The 12,659-nt window shown below is 61.6% G+C and overlaps 2 protein-coding genes across 3 annotated transcripts; one reads left to right on the forward strand and one right to left on the reverse strand.

Annotated features, from left to right (window-relative positions):
* Positions 1–531: 531 nt before the first annotated feature.
* TMEM88B (transmembrane protein 88B) lies at positions 532–3,564 on the reverse strand. The gene is made up of 2 exons (XM_007129127.4): positions 3,289–3,564; positions 532–2,343 (listed from the first exon to the last, which is right to left on the reverse strand). Exons 1-2 carry the CDS (start codon positions 3,562–3,564, stop codon positions 2,131–2,133), a joined length of 489 nt encoding a protein of 162 aa, XP_007129189.2. The 3' UTR covers positions 532–2,130.
* ANKRD65 (ankyrin repeat domain 65) lies at positions 2,643–8,835 on the forward strand. Of its 2 annotated transcripts, XM_028487087.2 has the most exons (5): positions 2,643–3,312; positions 4,823–5,026; positions 7,003–7,223; positions 7,414–7,948; positions 8,335–8,835. In XM_028487087.2, the coding sequence occupies exons 2-5, from the start codon at positions 4,871–4,873 to the stop codon at positions 8,740–8,742; spliced, it is 1,320 nt and encodes a 439-aa protein (XP_028342888.1). In that variant the 5' UTR covers positions 2,643–3,312; positions 4,823–4,870; the 3' UTR covers positions 8,743–8,835. The 2 variants fall into 2 exon arrangements, with proteins under 2 accessions (XP_028342888.1, XP_028342889.1); XM_028487088.2 differs by lacking the exon at positions 7,414–7,948 and having other exon boundaries at positions 8,335–8,684.
* The last annotated feature ends 3,824 nt before the right edge of the window (positions 8,836–12,659 follow it).

Raw genomic sequence — 12,659 nt, forward strand, 5'->3', positions numbered from 1 at the left:
CTGGGAAGCCGGGACACACCTTAGGAACCAGTGGGCTCAGCAGCTGAGCTCCCCACGGTGGCCTCCCCGCCCCCACCAGGCCCAGCTGTTGTTTTGATGACTCCAGGGCCAGGCGGATCCTCAGGAGAGTCCTCTGCCGCCTGGCCAGAGCCTGCCCAACCCTAGGCGGGAGGGGAAGGAAGGCGGCCTCGGACCGGGGACGCTCTCCTCGGGCACAGGGCAGCCAGCCAGGCTCCCATCTGACCCAAGCCACAGACAATTGGAAAACCCCAAGGACTCCTGCTGGACCTGAGCCAGCCCCACTTCGGGCCCTGTTCAAGCCACGAGTGAGCCCTGAGCGCTGATCCTTGGGCACATCTGGGCCCTGACCTCCTGGTCACAGGTGGAGCCCTGCTGGCCACATGGTGTGCTAGATCCTTTCTAAGGCCTTCCAGCTATTACTAGATTCTGGATGAATTAAAACAAACACATTTTTAATACACTGCTGGGCTTACAAGGCAGTAGATGTCTTCCAAGCCCCCTCCCCTCCAGGAAATGCTAGAAAGAAGTGCATAAACAGGTAGAAGAATAGGGAACAGAAACCCAGGATGATGAATGGAAACAAAGGGTAAAGCAGAGAATTCCCTGAACACAGGGATGGAGAGCCACACTGCATCAGGGGGCCACAGCGTGGGTGCCCTGCACAGTGGGGTACTGACCAGGACCTTAACAGGGGCCCAGGTTGGACACGCCTCACAAGGGCATCCTCTGTGGAGGGACGTGGCCTCAGAATGTTCACAGGTGTGGGCTGATGCTGACAAGTACAAACATTCAAAGAAACGCTATGCTGTCACTGAGTCAGCAGAAGCAGCAAAGAACAGATTTAGACCCCCAAAGGCAGAGGGAGTGCAGTTGTTAGGTACAGTCTGTAAAATAACTAGGTGTGGGGCTTCCCTGGCGGTCCAGCGGTTAAGACTCCACGCTCCCAATGCAGGGGGTGAGGGTTTGATCCCTGGTTGGGGAGCTAAGATGTCGCATGCCGCAGGGCACTGACAAAAAATAAATAATTAAAAGAAAAAGAAACAACTATGTGTGAAATGTTCCAGAAGTCAAAGCTGGAATCCAAATCACGAGCATGCACCAAGAGATCATCAGAATCATCAGATTTGAATAAGAAGTGAGTAGTATAACTTTTAGATAGGGCGACATAATAATCTAAGTTAAATGGATGTGATAATCAGCAGATTAGACTCAGCCAGTGCTTAGTGAACTCAAAGAGGGAGATGAGGAGATTGCCCAGAATGCAGCACCGGGAGACAAGGAGATGGAAAACACAGAAGAGAGTTGAACTGACATGAGTGGTAAAAGCACAGTGGGAAGCATTCACATAATAGGTGTTTCCCAAGAAAGAATATGTAGAATGAATGAGGCAGAATTGAAGAAATAACGGTTGAGAATTCTCCTGAACTGACGAAAGATGTGAATCTGTAGAAACGGGACACACCGTGTGTACCAAGGGGATAAATAAGAACATAGCCACAACCAGAAACATGCTTAAAAGCACAGAAAGCAAAAGACGGAAAAGATCTTAAAATTATCCAGAGAGAACAGACAGAGCCCTCACTCTAAACGCTAACCCGGGTCTCGGGCTGAGCCCTGCACGCCCTAGTGCTCTGGCCGCTGAAGTTCCGGAACCGTGGAGCGTGGAAGTCTCCCCGCCTCTGGGACTCGCTGGAGGCCGCTGCCGGACCAGACAGGGGGCCCGCAGGGACTGCCCGTTGTCGGGGCACAGGAGCCCAGGACAGCCACAGTGGCAGAAGCCAGGAAGGCCGCCTCTCTCCGAGCCTGGCCACGCGCCCCTTCTCCGAGAGCCGTCTCCCTGTTCTCTGGGGGCGTCCCAGCAACTTGGCGGCTGCGGGGACTGTGGAGGCCGGTGAGGGTGGGGAAGGGCCGCCCCGGTCCGGGGGAGTCCGGTGCCACCTCGCGGCCCCTCGGAGCACTGCGCACAGGGCCGCGCGGCGCGCACGGGATTTCCCGGCCGGGACCTGGACGCAGACCCTGAGCTCACCAGCCTGGAGCCACCGATGGGGGACACGGGGGGAGTTCGGGGGCCTCCGGGATTGGGAGAGGCCTCTGGGGTCACACCCAGGCTTAGAGCTGCTCCTCCCCGTCGGGATGGTGGCGGGGTCCGGGACTCCAGGTCGGGGGTGGCAGCAGCGAGCGGAGGCGTCGGGCCAGGCGGGCGCGGGCGGCCGAGGCGAGCACCAGCAGCGGAGGGAGCGAGAGGAATCCCGACACGATGAGCGCCGCGGAGCCGCGGTCGGACAGCAGCGCGCGGCACGCGGGGCGGGGCGCCGGGTGGACCTGGGGGCGGGGCGGACGGGCCTCAGTTCCGAGACGGGGCCTGGCAGCAGGTGGACGGGGCGGGAGCTAAGCCCCGCTTCGGGTGTGAGTTGGGCGGGGTGGGGAGCCGGTGCAGATGGACCGGGACGGGGCCTGGTAACAAAAGGACGGGGAGAGGGCGAGGCCTCAATTCCGGGGCGGGGCCTGAGAGCAGGGGGACCTGGGCGGGGCCGGGAGAGGAGACGGCCGGGCCTGAGGTGTGGCAGACCCGGCGTGGCGGGGGCTGGGGCTGGCTGTGAGCCAGGCATTTCTCAGCCGAGGATGGGAGATGGGGACCCAGGCGGTAAATGGCCCGAGTAGGAGTCCCCTGAGGGGAGGCTCAGAGGATAGCTCTCTGCTCTCCCATGGCTCTTTCCTAAGTTGGCATCTGACCCCAGGCCCTACCCTGGGGTGTCGCCAGCTGGCGCCACCTTGTCTACTGCGGCCCAGCGTTCGGCCCCCTTCCCCCGGCCCCCCCTTCCCCAGATGGGCAGAAAGGGGCCCATCTGCCTATACTCTCCCTATCCCAGACCAAGCCATAACCCCTTCCATACGTGGGGAAACCCATCCCAGGGGAGGAGGGGGTCTTCAGGGGGAAGGCTGGGAGGCTGGGGACTGTGGACTGGTTAAATCTGACAATATCTTTATCTTCTCTTCCTGGAACCCTCCTCCTCTTCCCACCCTGCCCAGCTGTCCAGGCCCTGGCGGCTCCTGGTACAAGGCTGAGAGGCCTCAGGGGAGGGAAGAGAGCCGTCCCCTTGGGTGGCAAACAAAAGCCCTTCTTTTGCTGTGGCCATTGGTGGTGGGGGGGGGGCTTGGCAGGAGAAGGAGCTCTTCAGGGAGGGGCACACGTGCCTCCAGGGACCTGCACTCCCCGAGGACCCCAGACAGCTCCTCAGCCCCGCGCCCGTGGACGGTTCAGCTCACCCTCGAGTGGCACAGGAATCCCAGGTACACAGTGGTGGCTGCGGGCAGCAGCGCCAGCAGAAACACGGTTGCGGGCAGCAGCAGATAGAGCAGGAGCCCAGCCAGGGCCCGACCAGGCAGCAGCAGGGTCCCCAGGCCTTGGGCAGCCAGGCCTGCCCACCCTGGGGACATCAGGTCTGAGGCCTGGCGGTCAGGAAGCCTTCGGGGCAGCATGGGTGCCGTGTCTGAAGCGCCCCCTCCCTCATCCTCCTCTGTCTCTCTCTCCTGCTCACTCATGCTCTCTTGGCAGTGGGCCTGGTGGGCTCACAGCAGTGGTCACGTGGCAGGACTGGTGCCCACCCTCCGCCCCCCCAGGTCAGATTAGCAACCTTTTAACCCTAGGTTGCCAGGTCAGACCTCCACCCAGACCCCAGCAACCAGATAGTGGACTCAGCTGGAAGGCAGGACCCTGGCCCAGGTAGGTCCAGCCCTGACCATCAGTCTCCAGGGCCACACCTGAGCCTCAGGTCCTCGCTGCCAGGCTGACCCTCTCTCTGCCAGGTTACTACAGCTCCAGTCCTGCCCAGTCTCCCCCGCCAGCCCCTGCGTGCTCTGGTCAGAGCCTGCACAGCTGTCCTGAGAGCTCAGCACTGGGCTGTCCTCCCCCCAGGTCCCGCCCTCTCCCCACTTCCAGACCCTGCACACAATGGTTTCATTTCATCAGTCTCAACTCTGGCAACTGCCCCATCTGTAGCTGCCACGGGGAAGGTCAACATCTGACCTAGCCTCCTCTGGTTCCCTCATCCCCAAACCTGGCCCCTCTCAGCATCAGAACAGCCCCAGAAGATGCTGGGTGCCCACACTGCAGGGCTGTTGAGAGGGCACGTGGGTAACGTATGTGAAATGCTTACTGTGGGACTCAGCACACAGTAGGCGCTCAATAATGGCAGCTACCATTACAGGCATCCTTTGTGTCAGAATCCAATCCATCCTGAAAACAGGGGGAGCGTGTATTCTGTGATTTCAAGTAAGGGGGGAAGCATTCCCAGCCCCTCCGAAAACCCCAACTAATTTCTCCAAATATTACCAAAATACTCTTAGCACCTAACAACCTCCCGGGGTTTCCGTGCACGACATACAGTGTTTTAAACACCACTTACAGAGACTTCCCTGGTGGTCCAGCGGGTAAGCCTCTGTGCTCCCAATGCAGGGGGCCTGGGTTTGATCCCTGGTCGGGGAACTAGCTCCTGCATGCATGCCACAACTAAGAGTTCACATGCTGCAACTAAGAAGCCTGCATGCTTCAAGTAAAGATCCCACATGCTGCAACTAAGACCGGCGCAGCCAAAATAAATAAATAAATAAAATTATTTGAAAAATAATAAGAAATAAATAAATAAACACCACTGACATAACTAGCTGACACTTAAACCACTGAGTAGGTTGTCTGGGAGCTGGATGAAGGAGGCCGGGGGGCACCAGATGCGAATGTTTCTCTTTCCCTCCCCCTACAGTTCGCCTCATCCCTTCCAACTTTTCTTCTAACGTTTTCCAGGCCTCTCAAGCTCACCAGCACCCCTCAGACACGCGGGGATGCGGGACGATGACAGCGACATGCACAGGTTGTTCAAGGGACGCGGGTGGAGACACGCCAGCCAGGACAGCTGCTGAGGCCCCCTGCAGTGCACGCCAAGCCCTGCTGCCCAGCACGTGTACAATTGAACTGCTTGCACTGGTGCATGCGTGTGAAGATCTCACGGTAGCTGTTTATTTATCCTGATAGTGAAGTTGGGGTAAAAAAGAGAGTTCAGACAGCAAGTATATTGGACTCATCTCCTTTCCAAGCCCCACTCTCTCCCCGAGGTCCTCCACTCATTCATTCACTCATTCAACAAGCACTCCGTTGAGCTCCCGCTGTGTGCCAGGCACGATGGACGCCTGTGGATTCAACGCAGAGGGAGGCCAACAGAGGCCTCTGCCTGTAGCAGGACAGCTCTTTGCAGGTCACTGAGCAAGCTGCGGTGCCCAGGCCATGGCAGAAGCCGGCGGGGACAGGCCCCACGGCCCACTCTCACTGCCTTCTGCCTGTGGGGAGGCCACCAGGAGGCCGTTTCTAGCTTCCCTGGCTCTGATGAGGGACAGGACGGCGCACGGGGCCCCCGGGGCGCGGCTGCAGCCCAGAGGCTGCTGCTCAGCAACAGGGTGCCCCTCCCACCCCATGTCCTCACGCCCCTGTCATCTGGCCCTGTTCCTTTCAGCGTCTTCCTGGGTCATCCTATGGGGACGGTGCAGAGGGCTGACACCCTTGCTTTTCTGGCTTTTGCCGGCTGCTTAACCAGTAAACTGTCCGCGTCCACCCAGAACACCTTGCTCCTTACGGGACGAATCTGCCAGCCTGTGTGACGTGCTGTCACGAAGCTCTCATTCTAGAAGAGGGGTGGCCGTGGCTTATGGGGTAGGATCCGTGTGGCTTGGGAGTGGGATGGGGCCTCTCAACCCCTTGCCTGGAGACCCACCCTTTGGATCCGGCACCTGGAAGGGCTGCCCTCTCTGGAGGGCAGGGCCCTGAGGACACCTCGTCTGTCTCTGGAAGCCGGGGAGGGTCTGGGGTGGGAGCCACCACCCCGAAGCCGTGCTGCCTCTCGGTGGGCGGTCGTGAGAGGCACTGGGGGGACAAGGCTGCAGAAGCCGCGCCACCTCCTTCTCCCGTCTGGGCTCTGGACGGGCGGCCTCACCCAGGGATTGGGGGATGGGAAGGCACCTTCAGGGCCTGCCACCCACCCCGGCCCACCCTGCCCAGGGCCCCAGAACCAAGGCGACCAACCTGGAGGCCTTCCTGCGGGCTTCCTGCAGCACCACGTCCACCGTCCAGATGTAGCCCGTCTGCCCTCAGTCCTCCCTCCGCCTGGCTCCCTCCTTCAACTGCCTGGGGCTCTGCCCCTTCACAGCCCCTGGAGACCTGCCTCAGTCTCCTCTCAGGGGGCTTCCTATCCCACCCCTTGGTCCAGGTTGCCTGCCTGGTGTCCCTGGAGAATCTTCTGTCCTCGTGCAGCATCTGGGTGGGGGGGAGGGGTCCCACCTCACCCTGCCCACCACCCCAGCCTGGTCTTAGCCAGCAGGGACAGGAGTGGGGCTGGCGGGCAGGGCTCGAGGGGGGACCTGGGGGAAGGTGTGTGGGTGTCTCCTGGGGGCGAGTCATGGCACATCAAAGGCTGTGCTCCTTGAGGAGCTGTGGTCCACGGGCAGGTTCCTGCCTGCCTGGTCTTTGTCTCCCGGGAGGGAGGACAAGCCAGAGGCTCTGGCAGTTGGCAGGGGCTGATGGCTGCTGGGACAGGGGCTGTGGCCCGCAGGCAGGGCCTCCCCTTAAGTTGCTGGGTAAACAGGTGGAGAACTGGCCCTTAGCCCGGCCCCCGGGAGGCACCACCACCACCGCACAACTGCAGCTCCAGCCTTCCACCTTCTGGGAGCAGATACCCCACCGCTGTGCCTTCAGGGGGAGTTTCATGAAAGGGCCACCAGGCTGTGGCTGGGCCGGGACGGCATGTAGAGAACCCCCAGCCAGAGGACAGCCCCTGGGTGGGCTCGCTTTGGGGGTAGCTGAGAGCCAAGGCTGTCAGAAGGCTAAGTGGTAGCCAGGTTCCCCTGGGGAGATAAGGGGTCCATGTCGACCTGGGGACAGTGGGCTGGGTCCAGCCTGGGCCTCCAGCATCCATGCTGGATTCCTGTTCTTTCCAGATGGACTCTAGGGTCTCTGAGCCCCGGGAGCAGGACCTGACAGAGGCAGGGGCAGAGCAGGAACTGCGGTGGTTGGAGCTGGGCTCCGAGGACGCCCCAGGAGCTGGGACAGAGGGGCCCAGCGCCCCACAGGCCTGGGGGCGCCTGCTGCAGGCCGTGTGGAGGGGTCACCTGGGCCTGGTGACTCGGCTGCTGCGGCAAGGGGCCAGTGTGGAGGAGAGGTGAGCCCAGGGGTAGGACCGGGTACTCCACGGGGGTGGGGGTAGGGGTAGGGGTGGTGGCTGGTGTCCCTTCAGTGGGAGATGGAGGCAGCAGTCCCTTGCAGGGTGGAGACGGTTCCCTCCTGGGCAAAGGTAGCAGGTCTCTTCCCCGTGCCCCGCCCTCGCCCATGCCGCCCTCCCCGCCCCGCAGGGACCGCGCGGGCAGGACCCCGCTGCATCTGGCCGTGCTGCGCGGCCACGTGCCGCTGGTGCGTCTCCTGCTGCAGCGCGGGGCCCGGGCCGTAGCCGCAGACCGCGCGGGGCGCACGCCACTGCACGAGGCCGCCTGGCACGGGCCCTCGCGGGCGGCCGAGCTGCTCCTACGGCGCGGGGCGTCGGCGAACGCGCGGTGCGGGGCCGGCCTCACGCCGCTGCACTGGGCCGCCGCGCTGGGCTGCACGCTGCTGGCCAGGCGCCTGCTGGATGCACCGGGCCTGGGCCCCGCGGCGGCGGACGCGCGCGGCTGGATGGCGGTGCACTGGGCGGCCGCGGGCGGCCGGCTGCCGGTGCTCGAGCTGCTGGCGGCGGGCGGTGGCGCGGGCCTGGACGGCGCCCTGCTCGTGGCGGCCGCGGCCGGGCAGTCGGCAGCTCTGCGCCTCCTCCTGACGCACGGGGCGCGGGTGGACGCCCGGGACGGCGCGGGAACCACGGCTCTGGGCGTCGCGGCCGACCTGGGCCGCCAACAGGTACGTCTCGGCCCGGCCCCCGAGTGGTCGAGTGATCGTGCGGGTGGTGGGGGAGGGGCCGGGCACCAGGGCTCTGCGTGCCTCCCTGACGTCACTCCCCTTGGTAACCAGCTCTTGGAAGCCCAGGCAGGGCGCTGGGCCGGCAGCACCAAATATTTATTGGGCACCGGCCGCGGGCCTGAGTCCAGCCAGGCCCCGGGCGGTGCAGAGGGGCCACAGTCAGCTCAGGACCATTAGGGGGCAAGTGCGGTCTCCAAGTAGAGCCCCAGCAGGTGCCATAGGCAGCACCAAATAAGGAAGCGGTGTGGAGAAAGGGGGTGCTGAGGGCAGCTGAGCACTGTGTGGCCCGCGCAGGCCAGCCCTGCCCCTGCCCCCTTCTCTTCTAGGACATGGAGATGCTGCTTGAGCACGGGGCCGACCCAGGCCTCAAGGACAGGCACGGCCGCTCTGCACTCCACAGGGCTGCTGCTGGTGGACATCTGCTCGCCGTCCAGCTGCTGGCCGCCTGGGGAGCGGAGGTGGACGCTCGGGACACATTGGGCTTCACCCCCCTGCACCACGCTGCCCGGGGAGGCCACATGGAGGTTGCCGGCCACCTCCTGGCCAGGGGCGCGAAGGTCGACGCTGCTGGCTGGCTCCACATGACCCCCCTGCATCTTGCCGTGGAGCGTGGCCACGGCTCCACTGCAGGGCTTTTGCTGAGCCGAGGGGCCAGCCCCACCGGGAGGACGCAGTGGGGGGAGGTGGCCCAGGACCTGGGGCCTGCCGTCTGTGGAGAGCAGGAGGAGCCCTAGGGGCACAGGGCCCCAGGGCTGCAGGGCCAGAGCAGGACCAAAGGCTCCAGGCTCCCACGGCCTTCGGGGCGTGCAGGCTCCTCTCTGCTGGTCTGAGGCCACCTGCCAGGGTGCACGGGAGAACACCCCAGAGGTCCCTGAAGAAGAAGGAAGCAGTGGCTGGAGACCCAGCAAGAAGCGTGTGGCTGACCTGGAACCATTCCAGACTCCCAGGGCCACGTCAGCCCTGCAGCTCCAGCCCTGTGCACGCTCTTTGGCGGAGAGACTGAGTCGTGGCCACAGATCTGACCAAAACCCGATGGGCTCCCGTTCGTCCGTCCCCCATCGGGGTGTCAGCCTCGGTGCTCCCCCCGGGCACACCGGCACTCTTAACTGTGTTTCCTTAGATTCAGTATTTGTCTCTTGGCACCCACTCACTAATGACAGGGCCAAATGGACGGCCAGTTGTCCTCCTCTCTCCTGCCGTCCCGACGCACGCCCTGAACGGCTGCCTTCTCGCACGTGCCCAGCTGACAGCCCCCTGCCCGAAGCCGCCCAGGGCCAGGCCTGCCTCTGTGCACCAAGACCCCCTGGATTATCAAACAAACCAATCAGGAGCTGTTTCCCTGCCCTGCCCTGCCCTTCCCACGGGAACCCCAATAAAGGTCTGAGCCTTCCCCGGGCCCCTGCTCTTGCCTCCCGATCGACACTGCTGCTTCTGCCTGTGTCCCTGTGGGGCGTGGTGTGCCCTCCCCTCAGGAAATGTAAGGCATAAAAATCTGCTTTCAGGGGCTTCCCTGGTGGCACAGTGGTTAGGAATCCGCCTGCCAATGCAGGGGACACAGCTTTGAGCCCTGGTCCGGGAAGATCCCACATGCCGCGGTTCAGTATTTGTCTCTTGGCACCCACTCACTAATGACAGGGCCAAATGGACGGCCAGTTGTCCTCCTCTCTCCTGCCGTCCCGACGCACGCCCTGAACGGCTGCCTTCTCGCACGTGCCCAGCTGACAGCCCCCTGCCCGAAGCCGCCCAGGGCCAGGCCTGCCTCTGTGCACCAAGACCCCCTGGATTATCAAACAAACCAATCAGGAGCTGTTTCCCTGCCCTGCCCTGCCCTTCCCACGGGAACCCCAATAAAGGTCTGAGCCTTCCCCGGGCCCCTGCTCTTGCCTCCCGATCGACACTGCTGCTTCTGCCTGTGTCCCTGTGGGGCGTGGTGTGCCCTCCCCTCAGGAAATGTAAGGCATAAAAATCTGCTTTCAGGGGCTTCCCTGGTGGCACAGTGGTTAGGAATCCGCCTGCCAATGCAGGGGACACAGCTTTGAGCCCTGGTCCGGGAAGATCCCACATGCCGCGGAGCAACTAAGCCCGTGCGCCACAACTACTGAGGCTGCACTCTAGAGCCTGCGAGCCACAACTAGTGAAGCCCATGCGCCACAACTACGGAACCCACGCGCCTAGAGCCCATGCTCTGCAACAAGAGAAGCCACCGCAATGAGAGGCCCGTGCACCGCAACGAAGAGCAGGCTCTGCTCACAACTAGAGAAAGCCCCCGTGCGCGGCAACGAAGACCCAACGCAGCCAAAAAAATAAATAAAACAAAAACCTGCTTTCAATAGCTTTAGCCTCTCCCTGTCATGACTCAGCCATCTCTGTAAATTAAAAATCCTGTAGTTCAACAGATACAGGGTGACAGTTGTCTCTGATTGTCCGGACCTGCATCCTCGTAGAAAATCAATGTCCTTATAAGATTTTTCTGGAAGAACAGCTTTAGAGGACAGGTTCCATCTTTCGAAAGTGAGAGCTGTCTTGCTAAATTAGCGCTTCTGTCCGGGGACCCCGGGAGCGCTTGGATTTTACCCCCGAGACAACGGAAGCCTTTGGGGAGGGTGAGCTCAGGTGACATGGTCTTTTTGGCTCACGGGGCCTGCAAGTGCAGAGTGGACTGTAACTAGGAAAAGGAAACCCAGGAGACCAGTGAGATGGTGGCGGCATAGCAATGGAGGTGGGAGAAACAGGCAGAATTGGGACGGTTCTGTGGGCACAGACCTCTGGACTTGCTGATGGTTGGATGTGGGGAGGGGCAGGGAAAGGGGGACATATCAATGACTCCTGGCGGGGCCTGGGCCCGAGGTGGAGGGGTGGGTGGGAGGGCAGATGCACAGGAGACGAGAATGGGCAAAGATGAGGCCTGGAGTGACATCTCTGGAGTCCTCAGAGTAAGGGTAGGTATTTTTCGTTTTGTTTTTTTTTTTGGGCGCGCCGAGTGGCCTGTGGGACCTGCGGGATCTTAGCTCCCCAGCCAGGGATCGAACCTGAGTCCTCTGCAGTGGTAGTGTGGAGTCTGAACCCACTGGACCACCAGGGAAGTCCCGGGGTGGTTTTTAAAGCTGCAGGATGGACCTCCAGCCAGCCTCCAGCACAGCCTGTGGGCTTGACCTCAGAGCACACCCACAGCCCGACTGCCTCTCACCTCCCCCACTGCGTCCACCACGTCCAGGCCACCATCAGCCTTGCCTGGAATGCTGCCGTAACCAGGCCAGCCCCCAGCCTAACTGGTCTTCTCACCTGATCCCTTGACTCCCAAGGGGCTGTTCTCAGAATAGTAGCCATAATCCTATTCACTCTCCTGCGCGATCCCCCAGTGGCTCCCTTTCACAGAGTGCAGACCAAATGTGGTGGACAGTGTTGTTCGCAGATGCCCCAGCGATCTGGCCCGTCGCACGTGCTCCTTCCAGTGGGATCCCCTTGTTCCTGCCGTCCCGAGATGGAGTCTGGGTCTCCGCCTCTTGAGTGGACTTCTGTGACCGGCCCGGCGCCCAGGCGCTGCTGACTCGATGCTGTGTGACTTTCCAGCGCGGGCTGAGAGGGCGACCAGGTTCCGGGGTCCTGCCCTGTGGTCACATGCTGTGAGGAAGCCCAGGTACCCGGGACAGCACAGTCCTTCCTCGACCTCCAGGGCCCATGCGTCCTCACCAGCCTCCGTCTCCAGCCTCTGACTTGCTCACGGCCCTGGACCTGCACTAGCTCCGCTCCCACAACTCTGGCCTTTTGTTGACCTCGCCCTCACTGGGCCTCGCACTTGCCCATCTCTCTGCCTGGCTCAGTCACCATTTCCTTTGTCAGGGCCGCCACCCTGTGGGTGGCCTCCAAGGGAAAGCTTTTCTTTAAGGAGATTGCCAGTAAGTATGGAAAGACTTACAAAGTCAATGACGGACGCACGAGTGAGTGCCGTAGTCCTGGAGCGCAGCGGCCACGGAGGAGCTGCTCACACATCCATTCGAGGCCCCGCGTGTTGTGGAGCTTCAAGTCTGCGGCAGCGTTTCAGCCGACGGCACGCTCTTCCTGGCAGCCCCAGACGCTGGCTGAGCACAGCACAGGTGCTGGGGTCTGGCCGTTTCTGCCCAACACAAGGCTTCCCTACTAGGCAGTCTTTGCTCCAGAACTGTCGGGCTGGCCGAGATGCTGTCCGGTCTGCATCTTCCCTCTTTCACAGGCACAAAATTGTACACCTCTGTGCTCCTACCTCAACATCTGCTGACAGGAGAGCCTGTGATGACTCGCAAAGTATTTCACTACAAACTACGTGTTAGTTCAAACGTAAACGCGGTGGAGAAACCTGGCAAACAATACCGTAACCAAATGGTCAAAGCTGACATCACCCGTGTTGGGACAAGCTGCCATCATGGCCTCCTGGTGCCACGCACCGAGAAGGACACAATATAATTTCTGCAGTAGTCTGCTACAAATGTGTAACCTGATTCTAATCACGAGGAAACATCAGACAAACTCAAATTGAGAGGCACTCTACAAAGTAAGTAGCCTGTACTCTTTAAGAATGCCAAGGTTGGGGCTTCCCTGGTGGCGCAGTGGTTGAGAGTCCGCCTGCCGATGCAGGGGACACGGGTTCGTGCCCCGGTCCGGGAAGATCCCACAT

This window comes from Physeter macrocephalus, unplaced genomic scaffold (genome assembly GCF_002837175.3).
Source record: "Physeter macrocephalus isolate SW-GA unplaced genomic scaffold, ASM283717v5 random_1390, whole genome shotgun sequence".
Taxonomy (NCBI): Eukaryota; Metazoa; Chordata; class Mammalia; order Artiodactyla; family Physeteridae; genus Physeter; species Physeter macrocephalus.

Bases quoted from the DNA above. Each gene is read 5' to 3' on its own strand.
- TMEM88B (XM_007129127.4), bottom strand. From the start codon at position 3,564: ATGAGTGAGCAGGAGAGAGAGACAGAGGAGGATGAGGGAGGGGGCGCT. The intron at 2,344-3,288 runs GTGAGCTGAACC...CCCCGCCCCCAG, and splicing joins GATTCCTGTGCCACTCGAGG to GTCCACCCGGCGCCCCGCCC.
- ANKRD65 (XM_028487087.2), top strand. From the start codon at position 4,871: ATGACAGCGACATGCACAGGTTGTTCAAGGGACGCGGGTGGAGACACG. The intron at 5,027-7,002 runs GTAGCTGTTTAT...TGTTCTTTCCAG, and splicing joins ATGCGTGTGAAGATCTCACG to ATGGACTCTAGGGTCTCTGA. The intron at 7,224-7,413 runs GTGAGCCCAGGG...CCCGCCCCGCAG, and splicing joins GGGGCCAGTGTGGAGGAGAG to GGACCGCGCGGGCAGGACCC.